We start from the raw sequence: 20,820 nt of genomic DNA on the forward strand, positions 1-20,820 counted from the left end.
CAGTGGCAAAACTTGACTTGAAATACTAGCCAGATGTGATTTCTAACATACTTATTTGTCTATTTTACCTCCAAAGTGCTGATCACAGACTACTCGAAGAAATAGCTGTTAACCTAAATTAAACTTTTTAAAGTGAGAGCTGTTTTTTACGAAATGCAGCTAGTGTGTCAGATATAAAGTTGTTTGATAAGGGAGGTGCTTTTCTTGTACATTTAGCTGGTACTTGGTGTTTGCGTAAGATGTGATTTCTGATTGCTTCTGACTTTTTCTACTTCTCACACGTTTGTTTGCATATCCCAATTCTGTTCCTTAGTCTTGTGTTCACATATATTGCTACTCTGCATTGCTATTAAGGAGGTGTGTCTGTCTTGGCATCAGGACCTCCTGCTGTGCAGGAAAGTTGGCAGCTCTTGCACTTTTGGCCTGGCAGTCGTGAATGGCAGTCTTGTTCACTTATGTATCGCAGGGCATCTTATGTTATTGAAGTAGTTTAAGGTGGAAAAGAATTCTGGATCTAGATCGCTTCTGCAAACTTAGTTTGGTCTGACTGTGTGGATGCAGGATGTTCTGGGCTTAAATGGCATGAGAGTACAATTTTGCTTCCACCCCCCTTGCCTCATTGGGTGTCCGTGATGAATAACTGTCACGGAATAGGTAGTAGCAGTATCTGTGTTCTGCTGGAGCCTTTGTACTTCACAGAAAATTATTGATTTCTTTATCAAGTTCTCCTTGGAGTTCTTTGGGCAAATCAGAATGCGTTGGCCTTGTGCCTACAGTTTATCAGTAAGGTGAGCAGGTAGTTTTAACCACAAAATGCTGGAAAACAGACACATGTTATAAAAGAAGTGTTTTCAAGTTGAAGGAGTTTTTTCCAATAATTGCATTTTTATTTTCTTTCATATTGTATATGCACCTGGTTCTTTAGTAACTGCTTTAGAAGTACAGAAGTTGGGCTACAAACCATGTTGAGTTGGGAACTTTTCCATTCTTTTTTTTTTAACTCCCCCTGTGTATGCAGTTTAGACTTTGTAGAAATGTTTCCACTTTCTTTCAAGAAAATCTGTATGTAAATATTTTGTTTCAGGTCAGGTTAACCTGGGTCAGTTTTACAAATAAATCATTTTGATGTAGTCCACATTTTTCAGTGTAACTTAGGTGCTCCATGCTTTCATTTCTCTTGATAAACTGATCTCCCTGGCTGTACCTTCTCAGTGCATCATAAGAATTTAATAACAGTGCTGCATTGTGGACCAGCTGAAAAGCTTTGTGCAGAGACAAAGAAAGACAGATGCCATCTTCCACTAGGCACCAGAGCAATTCAGCTGGAAGCAGCAAAATACCAAAATGAAATGGTTAAAGAAGAGAATTTCAATTATTGTTTGAAAAGTCATGATTCTAGGGGGGGGGGTAACTTAGTCTTAAAGCAAATGTTTAAATCCTGGAATATCCCTAATGCTGGATATTTCAGTTTTCAGCCAGCTCTGGATATAAATGGAAACTGTAGAAGCTCAGTGAATGCTGCCACAAAGAGCATGTTCAACGCAGACGGCAAGTTTGTGACCTTTTGTGGTAAAACAAGCTTGTGCGTTTCTTAGGCTCGCACCCAGCACAGCTCTTGGTGAGCCTCTGCTCTCCACAGAACGTGAGTAGAATTCTGTACATGAAACCCATAGGTTTTAATGTTTTCTCTCCACCTTTTCTTCAGAGAAGTAGTGGTTATATAGTATTCTATCCCATTAGAGAACAAAGTAACTTACTTCAAGGAATTAATAAAAATATTTTTAATTTAGTTGAGTCACTATGTATTTTATATATATGTTTATGTAATAAATATATATATGAATGAAAATTCCAAAGAACAGTTTCAGCATTTTTGCAGTTCATGATGTACTCCCACTGCTGGCCAAGTAGTTGTGAAATCAAGTCTCTGACCTAGGACCTAGACTTGATTGGCATTTGAGTATTAATCCTTGCACTTTAATGAAGACTAGCTCCCCTACCCCACCCCCTTTGGACTAGAGGGTATAGCAGTCCTGTTGGAAAATGGGGGCAACTAACTGATTAGAATTTAAAGACGTTTTGGGCATGCTTTAAAGGAAGGGTGGTGGTAAATACCAATGTTGTAGTTAATTTGTTTTCAGAGAAAAAAAAAGCTTGGCGCTTCAGTTGTTACTGATCCACCGCTGAACTCCTTGGGCAAATTTTGGGGATATGTAATATGTAAAGATGCACATTTATGCAGTTTCTCACTCTGTGTATGTGTAACTTCTAGTTATATGAATTGTTAATTTAGATGACACAAGTATCCGAGCAGCATTTAAAAGAACGCAGTTGCATGTATCAAGATTGTTCCTTTTTTACCTTCAGGCAGTGGCTATAGTGCTGGTCACTTCCTTATAGTATGCTACTTTTCCTTCTCTTTCTACCTCTGCCACAATGTTGCAGCATGCAGAGCTTTGGCTGGGCTCATAAAAAAGGGAATTTCCAGTACCATACAATACTGGCTTACAGTAAAGCCTAACCTTTGGGCTAGGTTAAAAAAAAAAAAAAAAAAAGGAAAAAAGTAACTGCACTTCTTATGGACAGATACTTGTTGATGAGATGAAAAGCTCCATATCTTTTAACTGTGACCTGTGACACATTCTGACATGAGCTCCAGAGACCGGGGTTCATGGATCTGTGCAGTGGGCCACTTTTTATTTTACAAAGCTGGTACTTCAGTCAGCCTCCCCATGCTGTGGCCTTCCTTGCACTAGTGTTTTATTTCCCATCTCCTGGCATTGCACTACTAAATAGTGAAGCTGTTCCCAGTGGTGGTAGTGACAGGGACTTTAACAATGCCGTTCTGAGCTGGTTTGGATGGCATAGCAGTTAAAATGTCTGGTTCTGCTACTACCTGCCCAGAAAGTAATATGACAGTGGGATATTTATAGAAAAATACTGGTGCAGGCACAGCCTTACAGTTAATGCAAAGGGCACCTTTTAAAAAGTGGCCTTGTGCTTTCATTTCACTTCAGCAGGGAAGTAATACTCTTTGGAGTTGTGGGATGCATTGTTTAACTAGACCTCTAATCATGTTATGGATGATGTGGCTCCAGGAGAATCAGGGGACAAGACCTTTAAGTGTTTTTATCACAGCTTAAGATCTCAGAAAATGTGAACTTAAATAAAAGTATGTTTGGGAGGTTATTATTGCTCTGTATCCTTTTGAGGATACCTTCTGCAGTATTTTTTTTTTTTTGAGAGAAAGTCACATACAGTTATGAAGTGTTTGACCGTAAGAGAAGATCAAGTTGGCAGAGTTACTTGTATACCGCTGTTCAGCTGAGTCTCCTTTATTAAATCATTGTTCAGCAGTCCATTTATTCTGGTGCGAGAGCTAGTGTCTTCACTGCTAAGGTAATAAGCCTTGAGTCAGTAACAAATACATGATGTGCATAAGGTTTGTGGGTAGTTTTCATACCAAAGTGTCAGTAGATTCTTTCCTTTTTGCTCTCTAATTGTGTAGCATGGTCTGTTTCACAGGTCAAATATATGGCTGCTAAGGCTTATACTTTACAGTACATAGGTAGAAGGGGGAAGTTACCTTCTGTTTCCCCGTGTTCAGGAAAATTATGGAAATGGGCTTTCCATTTGGGGAAAAATACATACAAAAAGTTTGGCTATATGCCTTCCCGGGAACCCAGAGCTTTCTGGCATGGCAGAACTGTATGAAGTTCATGGAGGAGTAGGTCAGATGCTAGAGCATGGAGTTTGCGGATAGTTATGCACATATGTACTCAGTATGAGAAAGCATGTGTTGTTACAAGTCTGTCAGCTTTAAATCACTGCTTGCTTAAGTGTTTACACTGGCACTGGGTACTAATCTTAATATTTGCATTTACAATTTTTAAGTAGAGGAGAGAAAAAGAGAAACTGCCTCTGTTTATTCATGTTGGTATTCAAAAGTCCACTGTAGATGTTCAGGTTACTGCTCCATTGGGGTGCATGACGTAGGAACCAACACTGGAAGGCACTGTGTCTTATGAGTGTGATTTTGTGTTTTGTACTGCAGCTGATGGGAGGACAGGAAGATTAAGCTACAGCCTCAGGGTACCACTGGGCTTGGGGTATGGCTGGTCAAGGACTGTCTCACACAAGGACGAGGTGAGAGTATTGGCGGCTGTCTCTGCTGACAGCCCTTCTCATTGTCGAAAGGAAACGGATCATGGTTGTTCGAAGGAGGAAATCTCTCTTGACCTTGGCATCCTGAAGGGATAGACGTGAGGTTGCAAAAGGCGTGTGTTGCCTACATTTGTGTTTCTGGATAGGGCTTAGATAGGCCTTTTCCCCTGGTAAGCCTCGTGAGCATCGCACAAGTTTTTTATGCTACACAGCCACGTAAGCATCTGGTATGGGTGGATCTGTGGCATTTAGGATAAAGCAAAGAAACCGTGGACAAAGCGACTCAGCATTGTACAGCTGATAGCCTGGGCTAGTCAGGCACTGTGCACTGTCTCATGAAGCATCTCATCTCTTCTGTACCCGAGGAGACCAAGTATTGGTTCTTTCAATGTGGAGAGGGACATTCCAACTCATGACAGAGGTTCTTCCCTCCTGGCTTCCTTCATGTGATCTTTCTGACACTGATGATGAAGGCTTTTGTTTTCATTCTGCTCGGTTATACAAGTAATCTGAAGTAAAATGATCCAGCCATATAGGCCAGTGTTGCTTTCCAATCTTTGCTCAACATGGATTTCTTGTTACTAATCTATATATTAGTATTGGTGGAAATTTGCAGACTGACAAATAAACGGTCCTGAGATCTGAATGCTTAATGTTTGCCACTTGAATTATTAACAATCATTTACATTCTGGTTTTACTCTCTGGAAAAACCCTTTAATGCATATACTTTCCTGGTTTTTAGTCTTCATCTCCTACTGCCTCTGAAGGAGAAATACCATGCTGCCCCTCCAGAACTCCCTTGAGTCATGCCAGTTGCTCACAGTAGAGAGAAGTTACCATTTCTGACGAAAGGAAAGAAAGCGGGGTAGTTTTCTTTCTCTGTCTCAGTATTGCTGAAACTATTGGTGAAACAGAGAAATCCTTCAATGGAGAGCACCAAATACACTAAATGTGTCTAAAAAGCCTGCCTTTTGACATCCTTTTGATGGATGGTTTTGTATTTGTAAATATTATTACCAACAGGTGGTGGTGCTTATGAGGAACTACAAAAACGGGGGAGTGAAAGACTGTTTTTCAACAGAAAGAAGTTGGCTAGTAGGAGGTAGGAGGCAATAACTCTCTGCCAGCAGAGCCCTCCAGCTTGTTTCCATGCACTGCTTGTGGCAGAATGCTGAGCCTGGCTGAAGCAGCACAAACCTCAGCCAGCCCGGAACAAATCTGTAGTGTGGGCAGCTTCGGATCCATGGCTCAACGAGGTGTTTTAGAGGACATCATTCTCTGGATGATGTTCCCCCGCTGAAATGCGAACAAACAGCATATTGGCTATTCTGTTTTCATTTTCTGGTGCCTTTTCAGCATCATCTCCATAAAACTGATGGTTATTGAACATTGTTGAAATAAAGAAATGTTTTCATATTGTCAGCACAGCTCTAGAGGCAGGTTGGGGATCAGGTGATATGTTTTTCAGTCAACAAATTGTGTTGGGCCACAGGGAACATGGCAGTGGATAAAAAGATAGTCTGCTCCATATCTTGGTGTGTCTTTCTGTTAGTGTTCTGGGGTTTTTTTGGTTGGTGGGTGTAGAGTTTTTGTGTGTGTGTGTGTGTTTTGGTGTTGTGTGTGTTTTTTTTTTTTTTTTAAGAGGGTAAGGTTATGTGTACAGTTCCACTCCACTAAAAAAATTGAGTAATTCAGTATTTTTTTTTAAGAGACTTTTTGAACATCAGTTCGCATTTATAAGATTTCTTTGGACTGAAAATTTAGTTATCATCAAAGTCTGGTTTTTGGTTGGTTTTGTATTGTTTTTGTTGATTTTGTGGTTGTTTTTTTTTTTTGTTTGGGGTGTTTTGTGTTGTTTTTTTAATGAAATACCACTGTTAAGGTGCCCTATGACATATACAACACATGGGGCCAAACTCATGTGTAAGATGCATACTACAACTTCTGTTGAATTCGATACAGAGTGTATATACATCTCCAAGGGTCAAATCTAGGCCCTATTTGTTTCTCAGAGATGATGCTGGAGTGTTAAAAAGGTATGTGCTTTGCCTTTGAGGGGGCAACTGTGCAGCCAGAGACTTTGTTGAGCAGTTAACACTGCCTCTTTTATTTTTGTCATGCTGTAGCAGGATTTTTATATGCATTTTTAACAGTTATTTAAGAGTCCCCATATGCTTAGAAAAGAATCTGAATATATGTGCCTTTTTTAAAGCTGCATCATAACTAGGTTATTCCATCAATACAGTAGAATGACTGGGAGCTGCAGTTGGAACAATATGTAAAAATACAGCTTGTAAAAGATTTCCTTTATTAACTGTCATCATCCACAGAATATATGTTCAAATAAACGTTGTGTAATAACTAAATTTGAGATTAATAGGCCCCTTAAGAAACAGCGAAGTCATTCAGGATAGTCAGTGAAAAATAGCCTGTAAGACTGTAACATGCACATATTGTCCTGCTTACATGCTCTCTCTGGTGTCATTCCCATTTATCAATGTCGGCAGGCTCTGTTCTCATTAAAACACTCTTGCACAAAAGCAACTTAATTTTCTTAAGAGAAGAGGACACCTGATTCAATTTAGTGCTCAAAACCAGGAACTTGAATATATATATTTTTTTCCTGTCTGAACTCAGATGAATAGTTATGAACAGCAACACAGATTAAACCTTATTAGGTATATTTATATTCTGTTTGCAGTAACAGTGCTGTGGCAAATAGCTTTCTACAGAGCTGTAACATCTTATTAATGGAAACAGCAGTTAAGACATGAGCTGCGGTAACACTCACATGAGATTTTATTTTTAAATAGGAGATTGAAGGAGTTGTTTAAAGGGACTCTGCCGACTCATTCAAGCTACTTCTGATGTCCTGCCTTCTTCCTCCACCTTCTCGAACTACACTGATCTCTTTGGGTAGATAAAATTTCCTTTTCTGTCCTGTTTGGTCAAACCATTTCCATCACTTTCTTCAGTCTTTTTTTTTTTTTTTTTTCCTTTTTCTTTTTTACTTTTTTTTCCTCTCCTCCTCTTTCTCTCCTCTTTCTCTCCTCTTTCTCTCCTCTTTCTCTCCTCTTTCTCTCCTCTTTCTCTCCTCTTTCTCTCCTCTTTCTCTCCTCTTTCTCTCCTCTTTCTCTCCTCTTTCTCTCCTCTTTCTCTCCTCTTTCTCTCCTCTTTCTCTCCTCTTTCTCTCCTCTTTCTCTCCTCTTTCTCTCCTCTTTCTCCCTGTCAAATAGGAGACGTGGATCTATTAAATTTTGCATTAATAACATGGACACTGTAAAATGTTATACTACCACATTATGTTCTCTTCCATCTACTGCAGTAGTACTGCTGGAGTCCTTGTCTTTCTCCGGAGCTTTTCTGCTCTTCTCAATTTTTTCCTCCTCTTCATTGTGCCATGTGTGTTGCTGTATATCCATTCCACTAGTGCATGTCTGAAAATGATAAGGTTTTAACCGCAAGGTAATTGCAGACATACACAAAGCAGCTTTGTATGATGCCCAAGCCGCTCCTTCTGAGATGTTTTGAGGCTGTTTAGTTTCATTACTCTGCATCTGCGGCCTTGGCCCTGAAACGTCCTTTCCACAGAGTGGGGACAACTCAGGGCCTGACAGGTCCTAGTGTGCATAGCATGTGCTCTCTCAGCTGTGGGGTGCCTGGGGGACGCAGGTCCTGTGTAGGCATAGGGTTAGGTACAGTTAGGAAGGTTACTTCCCTAAAGGCTGCCAAATGACACTCAAGAATCAAACATTTTCGTGTTAAAAAAAATATATCCATATTGGCGAAAAAGCCTTTTTCATGTGGTCCACATATAAAGCTACGAGGCACTGTTGTTTCCCTATGACTCTGCAGTACAGGAAATTGTAGTTCCGGTTGAGTTGTGCATAACAATTTCATTCGAATCCTGCCGATAATGATAAAATGTTGGGGTTTGACCCAGGTGTTCCGAATGTTGCCAGTATATCTTTTACTCTTCTTTAATGTAGTCCTGCTACATTACTATCAAAAGATACCTAGTCTAATGAATTCCAAGATAGTTTAGTTTGATACCAAAATAAAAGGAAATGGAACAGAGTTCAGAATGTATTCTGTATTTAATGCTATCGAAACCTTAGCATGCTTGTTTGATTTGCTGCCCAGTCACATGTACTTGCTGCTGCCTTTGGGTACCCACCGTGGGGAAGTGCTCAGCCCCTTGGTTGTGGCTTTGCCTTTTTCTTCTGTCCTTTACTAAGCTTTGTTGCTGTGAGGACTGTCTTGGATCTTGTTGCTGTCACTGTTACAAATCTTAGCAGTGTTTCCTGTACCTATAGTCCAGGATAAGGTGGGAGATGAAGGGCTGAAGCTTTGCGCTAGGCTCAGGTATGGGAAGAGGAAGGTTTCTGCCAAGTACTGCCACATAGGTTTCCTTCAGAGGTGGGCTGGTTACTTCTCACTTGAAAGTGCTCCAGGCCAGCTGATCCTCCCTGGAAATGTAGACCAGCGAGAGAGCGTTCCCTCAAGCCCAGTGCCATACTGAGTTGACTGAAATTGTACCTGCTTAATACGAAGTAAATTTGTTGTTTAGTGGAGCTAGTGTGTACTACTGTAAACTCAAGTGGAGAGGTACATGCTTTTCTGTACTAGCCCTGTTAAGAGTACTGGCAGTGACTTTCAGTCTTTGTTGTCTCTGAGTTGATGTAAACTTGAATAATTGGTCTGTTGTTACTACTGCTGCTTTTGAATGTGGTCTGACCTTGCATTTCAATACATGGCTATGCATTTACCTTTTGAAAGGATCTTACCATTGATTTTATAGAGAACTCTCCCCTCATATTAATAGTAAGTGCAATTAACAGTTTGCAAACACATGCAAATCTGAACTTGGAGTATTATAAGGACATCTAAATGTTTTCATGTTTTATTGTTTCATTTAAGCTGACTGCTTAAGTCTGATATCTGTTGAAGCACAAAAGGAGCGAACGCTAAAAAAAGTCACACAATAATAGTGACTAATAAATGTTTCAAATAGAAAATGAAGAGCCTAGCTGTATCGTGTGTCAGCACTAATGTTTATTTGTATCATTCCTCTAAGGATCTTAGAGTGCTTTTTAAGCAATGAATTAATTTTGATAATGCTCTGTGAGGTATGTAGGCAATATTATCCCTCTTGATAGAAGGGAGTTGGAAGCACAAAGTGTTTAAATTCTACAGGGTCATGCTACTAGGTACGTTTAATTACAAATTGGAGCAGTTTATTCAGTTTACTACCAGTTTGTTTAAGCTGAACCAGAATCACAAATGTAAGTCCCGGGTTTGTGGGTATGAGAAAAATTTACTTCTAAGTTTATTTTGCAGGAGAAATGTTTATAAAGAAAACTGCAAATAGAGTAATCAATGTGTAAGTCCTCCCTCACTGAGGCAAATAATCTGAATGATTGTAGCTTAATCTGTGGTCTTCCTGATTTTTTTTTTTTTTCTTCTTTTGCCTGTAATGAGTGTTTAATCATCTGCCATGGATGATTTCTGACGCTTCAGAGAAAGGGAATTAAAAATTGCAAACTAGTGTACCCCTGGACCAGTCATGAATTATGACTTTTGCACATGATTGGCTGAATACCTGAAGCGTAAAATTTGTCTAAGATTGTTGTCTTAGTACCTATTATATGCTTGAGAATATTTAAAAAAAAAAAACCAAACAAACCAAAACAAAAAAAACAGCGGAAATCTTCCTGGTGGGTCAGGAAGTAGGAAAGAAAAGAAGTTGATGGCCAAAATATATACCACCAGAACCATCTAGTATCTCTTCTTACCACCTTTCCAGGTACAGAATTTCTCCTGGAAGTGGAATTGCAGCGTATTTTAAGTAAAAAAAAAAATTCATGTCTCTAGATGATTCTCAGATCAGGATTGGTAGCCACTGATGTGGCTAAAACTAGATGCACAGTGTCCTTCAAAGCTACTACTTTGTTCTTTGTGCATTGTTGAAATGACCAGGAAAACGGTTGAGGGCCGTCCAGCAGTAAAGTTATTTCTTTTGCGTCACTAGATGTGGTCTGGCAGGCTCACCTGCACTGTGAGCAGAGCGTGGCCTGAACCCAACTTCTGGTAGGACTAGGTATTTTTGAGACAGGGAGGTAAGTTTAGCATGTTAGGGAGGGAAGGGCTAGTTTTTATGCTCTCTATCCATTTTATGTGGATTTCACCAGCTTTCCTGAAGAGAGTGAGCGCTACAGTTCTTTGTAGCAGACAGAAATGTAGCTGTCGCTCTGCACACAAAATCTGCATGGGGAGGAGGGGACCATTAAGTTTCCTCCCAGCCTTCTGGTGTGGAAGTGGAGCCCAGATGCTTCTGTCTTTCAGATCTTAACAGTTTATTTACACTGTTTTATATAGCGAAGACTGTTTTGCAAGGAAGAGATCTTTAAGTGTGCTTAAAAATGGAAGTCTAGACCCTCCTTCAAGGATTCAGAGGCAGGACGTAATAAAAGGGACCTTTCTGCATCTTTATCAGATTGAAGTGGTCAAATACAATCAGTCTGTGTAAAAGAATGGCACATGTCCAACAAATACCAAAGAGACTTGATAAACCTGATGGGTATTTTAATATAATGATAATAGGAGCCTTAAGAGGGATATATTAACAAAAGATACCTACAAGGACATCTCCTGTATTGAAACTGATCCCTTGCAGTAGGTTTGTGTGCATGGGTGTAATGTGTCTCACTTCCATGTGGCAAGAGAATCAGCTGCACAGCTTCAAATACAAGTAGAAAATCCTGATTTAATTCACACTTGTTGAAGAATTGTTTTAAGTAGTACTCGCTCTTGCTTTCAGCTGTGATCTCTGGCAAGAGGAGCTGTTTGGACTTGTGCCTCTTTTTTTATGTTCCAAAAAGGAATGCTGATGAGGAAGAGGTGTTAAAATATGTTACTGTAGTTTACAACTGTCAACTATAATGTTTTATTTAGCTGTATCTATTCAGATGCTCCCTCCGCAACATGGAGTGCCATATGCCATTGTCCCTGTTAGTAAGCAAGTCGGCAAAGGTTTCCCAGTCTGCATTTGTTTTTTGTATTTGGGCCACTGAGGAGCTGCGGTCCAGTGCCATCTTTTATTGATAGGGCCAGCAGAGGAGGATTCTAATGAAATTATCAAAGCTTTGAATTAATTATGAACTTGAATAAGAAAGCTAAGCTCTCTAGAGCCAAGGATCTCATTACCCATTCATTTTCATTGCATCCTCTTATGGAGCAGAAGGCAGGTTCAGCTACAGCTCCTACCCTGATTTTGGACTTTATTCAAACTTGCTAAACTTGCTAGCATCCACTTGTTATTAATCTGTGGCTGGAAGTGTCCAGGGTGATTAATTTGGCTCTGCTCTAAATCTTCATGTAAATGGTAGATATCCCTCCTCCCTTTCCTCTTACCTTTGCTGTGTAGCTTTTCATCGTCAGACTGGCCGCCATACAAGAGTTTCTGTTCTTTCTTGGTAATTGGGGAAAGCTATTCAAGACTCAAGTTTTAACTTCCTGGCATTTAATGAGTTAATGTTAAGAAATAATACTGCTACCTTATATGTCCTGGATATTTAGGTAAGCACAAACACTTTTAAAGTCATTATCAAAATTGTTTATTTTCTTATTTTAAAAGACTATGGTGTAAAAAGTAACGATTAGATATTTTGGCCTCAGAAGTGTGGGGTTATTGTGGGGTGATTTTGTTGGCTTTTTGTTGTTCCTATTTTAAATTTGTTGGTCAAACTACAGATACTTCTGAATTTGTCAATGCTTTATTATGATGAACAATTAAATCAGTTTGCTTGCCTGATTAATATTCCATTAAAAATTGTTAAAAGTCTGTGAAAATGCAATGTTTTAGTTAAATCAGATTATATTTATTTTAATTAATAGGTCAATATGTAAAAATGTTTCTGGCAAATTAGAACAAAAGCAGTGAGACCAAGCTTCTGTGTAATATTCCTAGTTTTTGTGGATATTCCTCTTAAGTCTACCGGCAAGGATTTTCTTCTCCTCCTGCTTTTGTCCGTTTCAGCACATTATTTATGAATGCATAAACTAGAACCTATCAGTCTTCATAAGTTACAGGCCACTGGCAATTTTTTAAGCAGTGGCTAACTGCCTAATGGTCTCTGTGTATGTGTGCATTTGGAGAATCTAATAGCTTGTTGGGCGGGGGAATAACATTTTGTTCTTGTACTATAGCTATTTTACCATTGGTGATATTTATCTTTTTCTCTCTTCAGGCAGCTGCTATATTTAATTCTGCTTTTGGAAGTTTTTTGGTAAGTAATGCATTATTTATAGCAAGTGCTTTAATAGTCTTATTTTTAACAGTATCATCGGTGTGTTTGTATCTTTCACATTAGTGTTGGTGGAATTCTGCCATTTAGCTGGCAAAAATCTCAATCGTCTTTCAATTTATGTCACCAAGCCATTAAATACAGATATTACAATTTCTTTTCTCTTTGCTAAACTCTTCTCAAGAGTAGTGAATAAATTGTCTCTGCTCATGGTAAATTAATAATGTGTAAACACATCTTAATTTTCTCCTTAATGGGTTAACAGAATCTATTATTATGCAGATGTTTCAGACATGGGCATCAATATATTGATTTTTCTAATAAGGCCCATCAAATACTCATTATTTTCTATCAAGAGGCCATGGATTTTGAAAAGAAAACATGACCCAGCTGATCAGAGAGTAGATGCTTATTTACTCAGTGACATGTCATTTGTTTAGCATATTTCACTGTCAGTGAAGCCACTCAATGTCTCTGAGGAACACACTAAAATAGCTAGGTATGGGAAAGCAATCAATCCAGCTGGAAATATAACAGTTTCTGTAAAAAGCTAAAACAGTATTTGTGGGCCTGGTGGTCTACAAAGATTCAGAAAGGACACCGTAAAGAACACTAAATAAATATATTTATAATGAAAGGAAGAATAGATTTCTCTTATTGATATGTTGTTTAGAAAGACATTAATGAATATTAAATACAAATTACTTTATATGTAGGCAAGCTACTGTAACTGATGTTTTATTTATTTAGGCAGCTAATAATTGAATTTGTTCTTCTTTACTAAAATTTGTGCATGTTTAGAAGTGTGCGTTTGCGATTCTAATCTTGCGTCCCCATTAGGAAGACTATGATGTATAAAATGAATGAATGACAAAAGAATTCAAATTAGGAAATTAAAATCAAAACTGCAAGCAGGAAATAACTCACTTTATGCATAATTGTTTTATGAAAAGCCGGAGTTTGGGAGTTTAAGTATGTAAAGCTGTACTGCCAAGAGAGAAAGTTGCGTGGCATTTTGAAGAAAGTTGCATGGCATTGTGCTGCTGCTTTTTTGAGGGACCAGGTTAAAGTTAGGAGGGTAGATGTCAGTTTTATGGGTATAGATGACCATTCACATTTTTAAAATATCAATTCCCAAATATTTGTTCCTTTTTGTCACCTATCATGTTCTCCTCCAATGGGAAGAAGGTACTTTCTGCCTCAAACTGTGGAATCCCAGTGTTAGAGCAACTTTTAAGTCTATGTATGCGCGTGGCATTTCTCTCGCTGCTTGGCACAAGCTCCGGTTTCTCTGCTGTCCCTAGCTTTCAGTTGAGGAGGTTTCCTTGAATACCCAAAGGCCTCGGTTCAGCTGTCATTAGGAGAATGTCTTTTGACTTCAAATAGGAATTTAGGCCCCAGAGCATCTGACTACAATGCTGGCTCCTAGTAAAGCAACACAAACACATTTTAATTTCTAGAACCTTGTTTGTGGCGCTCTGAAGAAATCTCAGTTAAAGAAGCTGAGCTAGTTTGTGTGTTCATGTAATACTCCTGGTTGTGGTCTTAGTTTCATGGACTGATCATTGGAAAGTTCCATTTACATATAATTACCTCATTTCACTTTTTATTCACTTCATATTTTTTTTGAAATCTTGGAGCAGCGTTGCAGTAAACATTCTTGTAAAAAAAATTCTCTGGAAAGACTTTTCAAAAATATTAAAGATCAGCTAGAATCAAACCACAACACCAGTTGATTTTTTTTCTAATTACTGATTTTTTAAAAAATAAAATTATGAAGAAAGTGGCCACTATTATGTCACAAATACATACAAACACTTAGACACTTATTGTGGTATCCTAGTTTGAAATCATGATTATGTAGGGAATATGTATGTATGACAAAATAAATCACAAATATGTTTACTGAAAGCTTTGCTCTTACAGACTTTTCCAGTTACGCAGTTGATGGGATGAACCTTATGACTGAAAATGCAATGGGGTGGTAGTAAGCCAGGGACTGTAATAAGCAGTCAGAGTTGTTTACCAGTTTCACAGTGCTGTAGGTCTCCATGGCCTTTAACTGGGTGGCTCCTGAATGTCACTAGTATGTGGTCACTTACTTTGTAAGTTTTCTGTGAACAACTGGTGAAGCATTAAATATATACACATACACTCTTGTTTGAAGTCAAAACTGTTCTATAAAATATGAAAATAATTAGCCTGTTTCTGAGAAGATAATGGAAGGTCCTGGTGGTGTTTTTGGAAATCCATCAGTTTATAATGGTGCCTACCTTACTGGCTTGGCTATAGGTGGAGATCCTATTTCCTATATCTTTAATTCATGATGAATCTAAATCACATTTGCATTTTTCTTATTAGTGTCTGATGATGTGCTGTCTGTGGATGGGCTTAGATGTAGTTATATACCTATGTGACCATAACCATATACATGTCCTGGAGATAATTTGGAAGGATCTGACCATTGGAGAGGCTGCAATTTTTCTTATGTTCCTTGTCTTACAATGTGTAGCACATGGGTGGGTTGCTGCACTTGGGTGTAGCCCTGACGAAGCCAGGAGGACAGTATGTTGTCTGTTCTCAGACTATGCCCTGTGGGCCAGTGCCTGTGTATGATACTGTGAAGCAAGCTGATTTAAAAGGGCTAAAAGATGTGCTATGCTTTTAAGTCTTTTTTCCTTCTTTTTTTTTCTTTTTTCTTTTTTTTTTTTCCCTTAAGACTAGGAAATGGTCCTTGAAAAGTTAAATTAAAATAAACTGTGGAACAAAATGTCTGCAGGAAAAGACTCAGCATAATGTTAGAATGATACTGAGATGAGCTTATTCAGATGAAAAGGAACACGTGATAACACAAAATGTAGAAATACCAAATATGTCTTGATGAGCAGAAATACACTTAGATTAAGCATTTGGAGGTGTTTTCACTGGTAAGGAGATTTAAAAAAACTACCAACCAACCGCAAAGTAATTCCTTTTAAACTCTACCAAAGCCCGTATTCCTATAAATATGCAGGCAAAACAATGCATGGAGATACTGTACATATTTACACTTAGTTAATAATGTCCCAGGTCTAATTAAAACATAGTATTTCAAAGAACTAATTGTTACAGAAGAGTGTTTTTATGTAGCTAGATTAGTAATAACTAACGATAGATGAATTCAATTTACATAAATTTCAGCCAAGAGAACATTTAGAATCATACCACAGAGGATTGCTTTGAGTTGGGTGGATAATGTCATTATCTCCTCCCCTCGTTTAAACAGTTTGGTTTACAATAATTGTGGAACATAATAAGTGATTTCAGTTTTTCCTCTTAATGGGTTTTTAATAAAATCTGATAGCGTTTTACTAATACTGGGTGGTTGGTTATCAGCAAGGTTGCTACTGTAAAGCATGCAAATACATGCTAAGATCTGCTGAGACAGAAAGCACTGAGGTAGCTGCTTCCACTTGTAGGATAGGATACTTTTGCACCTAAAGGCTAAAGAAATTGTCTGATATGTTAAGTATGGGTCTGAGATTCTTAACATTGTATGCATTACCATGCTTCCTGAGCATTTATATTCTGCTTCTAAAGGTTGTCCTGCAACAGAAAAATAATGCTTGTTAATGTCCAAAGTGCAGAGCAGTAGGCAGGATATTGCAAAACATGCTGTGCTGATGATTGTTCCATGGTGTTTGCCTGGGTGGCTCAGCTCTTTGGCTTTAGGTTCACCAAGGCATAGCCTGTCATTGAGGCTGTTCTTGCACTGAAGTGGAGACGTGCTCGGTTGAGAGCTAAACTCAATTTGCAGTGACAATATAACGCCATGTGCATGGAAGAAGGAGAGGGCCTAAAGTCGTAGAAGAGGATGTTCTCGCAAAATGCTCTGCACTGCTAGACTAGAAACATCCTTGTCTACCTCTCTTTCTCTTTCTACCTCTCATTAATCTCCTTTATGCTTGAGACAGTGGGCTTGGAAACTCATGAGAGTATCCAGCTTGTGATGTGAGTGAATGTTGTCTGATTCTTTGGTGCCTTGGGGTTGTGAACAGTAAGTATGAAAGGATCAGCCATCAGCTTCACCTTAAACAAAGAACTGTAACCAAAATCTGAAGGTCTGTTGTGACAGGAAATCAAGAGGAAAAGAGAGAGTTTAGAGGACTCTGCTCTGGTGACCATGGCACTCCTGAAAAAACAGAGCAAAGGGCAGCCAAAAATGAAAGTGTTGGTTGAGACTTCTTATGATGCTGTCTTGGATTAGCTTCGCTTCCTCTATTGAAACCTATGGGATGAAATAAGGCATATGTCCAGGCTACAGAAGTCAGTTTGAAGGAAGGAACCTATTTCAGGTGCCCATCATTTCATTAATCTCCTTTTTTCAGATTAAATATGTATGGTTTTGTTGTTTTATCTGACTGTCTAAGCGGACTGAGCTGGTTCATATTGTTCAAAAACTCAAATAATTTTTGGAGCAGCCACTTGGCTAATCAAATTAAGGCTAGTGTTTTATTTACGTTGTCTTCCAAATGAAAGCTAAAGCTAGCAGGGAATGTGAAAGTTAGCTTCTCACATACACACAAAGCCTAGTTGGTTAATGAAAATGTATGGAATTCTTATCTGCTCTGCTTTAGCAGGCATAATGATTTACACAGCCTGACAGCACTAGTGCAGCAAGTAAATGCATTAGTCATAGTGTCCATTTTTCTTGCAAATTTGTGACACAGATTTAATTATGGGAATGACCAGCAACTTACAAATCTAATTTTGGTAGGCTGAGCCAACTTTTTTATTTTAATAACAATGGATTTTTTAGCAATGATTTCATTACTATTTAAAGAAATCTACCCGTATGGAAATAACCAATTGGCTGAATTTATTTACTTTATTTTACCTTAATGGATGTTGAATGGTTTAGGTTTATTTTGGTTTTTTTATTATCACTTTTTTATCTTAGTTATTTATAGGATAAATATCATTATCTGGCTTAATTATTTCTAGCACAAACATTGTAAATATATTTCTAAAATCAGGCAAATGTTTGTATACCTCTTTGTTCCCTCTTAATTGTGTCTTTGCAGTATGAAAAGGGGCAGAACAGTCATCTGGGATTCCCTTTTTGCTGCGCTAGCTGTTTAGAAGAAAATCTTGCCAGGAAGTCTGTTCACAACAGGTGCTGAATTCTAGATTCAGTCTTGTTTAATTTCAAAGCGGAGCTGCTTTATGGTGTGCCACCGCGCTCTTAGAAGTGGTCTCCTCTTCCTCTGTGAAGCAGTACAGTGGTGCTGCTGGTCTGTGCTCCGAATTTGATTTGGGTAGTTCTCAAAATCCTGAGCAAGTTCTCCCTCTTAATCAGCCACTTGGGAAGCCACCTCAGCCTTGAAGGATGGGTTTTTGCATGAGTGGAAGGGAACGGCAGCTCTTGGCAGCAGCGAGTCTTTGGACCAGATATTATATGCCGGGCAGGAAGAGTTTGGATTCTGTGGAATTTAAATAATCTTGGGAGCCACTTATGTTGCCTTACTGTAACTTTCTCTTATTTTGTGGCTGGTGCTTGTTTCTCTCATTGTTATTTAACATCCTTATTTTGATTTCTGCTAGCTTGATCTGAAATCTCAGTGTAAGTTTGGGCATCATCAGCTGTTTCCAGATCTGCCAAGTAACATTTTAAAATGTGTAGGCCTTCACTCCTATTGCATATTTGTGCTTCCAGTGTATAGTATGCTCGGTTTAATACCTAAGTTTGAGTTAGCTTGTACTATTTTGGTACAAGCAAGGTAGAATAACAAAGCTCACTGTGACAGAGACCTGCTCGTGTGGGCTTAAGAAAAGAGCCCGTGATACAGATGATTATTTTGAGGGATGGCTAGGCATGTGCACCCATCCCAGTATTCCCTCTTCCTCTGCCACCCCCCCACCCTCCCCAGGTGAACTGACAGAGTGGGTGTCAGTTAGAAACAGATGCAGAATTTTTTACAAAATTAAAAAAAGTCTGCTTGTCTATGAGTAATGCTGAACTCCTTTAAAATAAAAAAGGAGTAAGTAGAAAGGTACAATCATCAGAAAGTTAAAAAGAAGTAAATGAAACCTTGCTGCCAAGAGACTGAGAAATCAGATAGGGAGATAACTGGAAATCTGAGTATTATAACACCTAGATGATGTGTGGTCTGTCTGATGACACAGTTGATTTGAAAAGACCAGTGAAGTCAATAGAGATTTACACAGCCAGCCAGGGCAGACTGAGAACCAGGTAACAAGTAACAGCCCTACTGTTGGTTATCTCTGAAACATTAGGGAGAGGGAGGGCACGCAACAGTAACCAAGAGGAAAGAAAATGTGCTGTTAAGTTCTCAGAAAAGAGTATCCTCTAGAAGGCCAATGATTAGTCCCTGTAATTTTTTTTTCAATGGCTGAGAGGAAAATGCATTGAAATCTACATAATAACAAAAAATGAAACTATTGGCTGTCAAATGTTTATAAATTACGTGGGCTGTAGCTGGTCTCAATGCTTTCTTAGTTTTCCCATTAGCTTTTGCTACTGAGCATTTAATTCATCTCCTTCAGTCTTATGGGACTCAAGCAGCGACTTCTTCCAAAAAAAGTTTATTTAAAGGTAGCAATAAGTAGGCATTAAATGTATCTCTTTGTATTCTCTTTGCAGCCCAAAAATACTTCATTACTATCTTTTTAAAGATAAATATTCTGCTTTTTCCACTTCTTCATATGACAGCTAGCAGTAGGTAGGATTTTTTTCTTGCACCTACTTTTTTGGTCAGCAACCCCATCTAGTGCTCTTGCTTGGTGTGGTACTTGGTTACTGCTTTTGAGACAGTACACTGAATCCCCACTAACAAAGTCTCATTGTTACTGTTCTTGTGGATTAACAGGCTCTCAGGGAAAGAAGCAGCTGAGGATATATGTGCAGTAGCATTTCTTGAGTTAGTAAAACAAGCAGCAGAAGTGGAAGTTGCTGGAGAAAATTCAGAGGCGGAATTCAGGGTGTTTGCTGCAAATCGGAAGGATAGCGTGAGAGTTCAAGCAGCTTTATTCTTCCAGTCCAATTGTCATTTATGAATTGCAAAGTAGAAGGGAGTGAAGTTTCGGGAGCTAAAACTGGGCATTCAAAGTACCTTAAATCTTATGATCTGACATATTTCTTCTGATCACGTAGTGTGGGGAAACTGGAAATGAAAGTGCCCTCAGACTGACTATGGTACAGTCATCTCTGTTGTTAATGGAAATTGAATACTGGAAATTTAGGAAAAGCTTGATTCCATTTTAAATGAATGCTAATGAATAATAGAGTCAAAAGAGTATGTATCTTTGGTAACTATCATTTGGAGAACATCTAGAGGAGGAAATGTATGTGTTTAATATTATATAATCAGGCAATTTGTTGGATTAGTCCAATCCACATCTGTGCTGATACACAGTTTTAGCATAAAATCAGTTTGTTGTCTAAGACTACTTTTGCCATAATTTGTAAAATTCATCATTGCCCTCTTTACTGTGAAAATATAGCGTTATTGTCAAAAGAATATACTTGGTTTGGGCTATTTTTTCTGGTTCTGCTTACTTTTTGTTAATGGTCGGGACTTGAAAAAAACCAACTGCACTAGGGTGGAACTTGTGTGAAGATGATAATATTGAAAAGGTCCTGGTACTAGTTTGTGATGTTTTCTTGTCTTCCGTTTTGCAACGGTTTCCTGTCTTTTTACTCCGAGACAAAGAAAGTAAAATTAACAGGAAGAAATATCACTAGTTCTGTTGGAAAGTAAGATCAAGATGTCCGACCTCTAGTTAAGTCACTGAAGTTTGTATCATGGGATGATGTCATATCACTTATTTGAAATTAGTTTTAAAAAATGGTTGCATTGAAAAGCTGCTCTATTTTTTTCTGACAAATACTTGGAGAAATACTTGCACATTTTGTTTAAAAAGGCAAACATTTACACTACAAAACTTTGAACAATTTATTTTTAAAACAAGGTATTTAAAATTCTTGCAAATAATTAATTGTGTCTGTGGGAACCAAATGTTTGAATTTATTGGTTCTTTACGTTAGGTAGGTTGGTGCACAAAGGAGAAATTGAGAAGGGAGGTAGTATGAAAGATGATTTGGTTTTTATTTTGCCCTCTCTGCATTATCTTTTAATACTAGAAGAAGCAAAACGGCATTCCTCTAGGGCTGTGGTTGTACACAAACATACAGTCTTTTGGCCTGATTTAAGGGCAAATGTTCCCTGCAGAAAGATTTGGAAATGCACAAATATATAATTTTCTCCCTCCCCTTTAAAAAATTAATCAAAAGGAAATGAAAATGTTTTTAAGATCTACTGTTAATGTTATCCCCCAAAGTTTTAGCTT

At 38.3% G+C, this 20,820-nt stretch overlaps 1 protein-coding gene across 8 annotated transcripts in view; it reads left to right on the forward strand.

Annotated features, from left to right (window-relative positions):
* The window catches only part of SLC10A7 (solute carrier family 10 member 7), a 154,885-nt gene that overhangs the window by 39,139 nt on the left and 94,926 nt on the right, over positions 1-20,820 (forward strand). For 7 of the 8 annotated variants that reach the window (XR_012995221.1, XM_076337103.1, XM_076337104.1 and 4 more), the window contains one exon: positions 12,415-12,453. Coding sequence is in view for 5 of the 8 variants with exons in the window: in XM_076337103.1 (XP_076193218.1) it covers positions 12,415-12,453 (39 nt within the window). In the remaining 3 variants the exon portion in view is untranslated. Of the gene's footprint in view, positions 1-6,978; positions 7,082-12,414; positions 12,455-20,820 lie in introns of those variants that run through there. The other variant, XR_012995222.1, reaches the window with a different exon arrangement.

This window comes from Aptenodytes patagonicus, chromosome 4 (assembly GCF_965638725.1).
Source record: "Aptenodytes patagonicus chromosome 4, bAptPat1.pri.cur, whole genome shotgun sequence".
NCBI classification, from domain to species: Eukaryota; Metazoa; Chordata; class Aves; order Sphenisciformes; family Spheniscidae; genus Aptenodytes; species Aptenodytes patagonicus.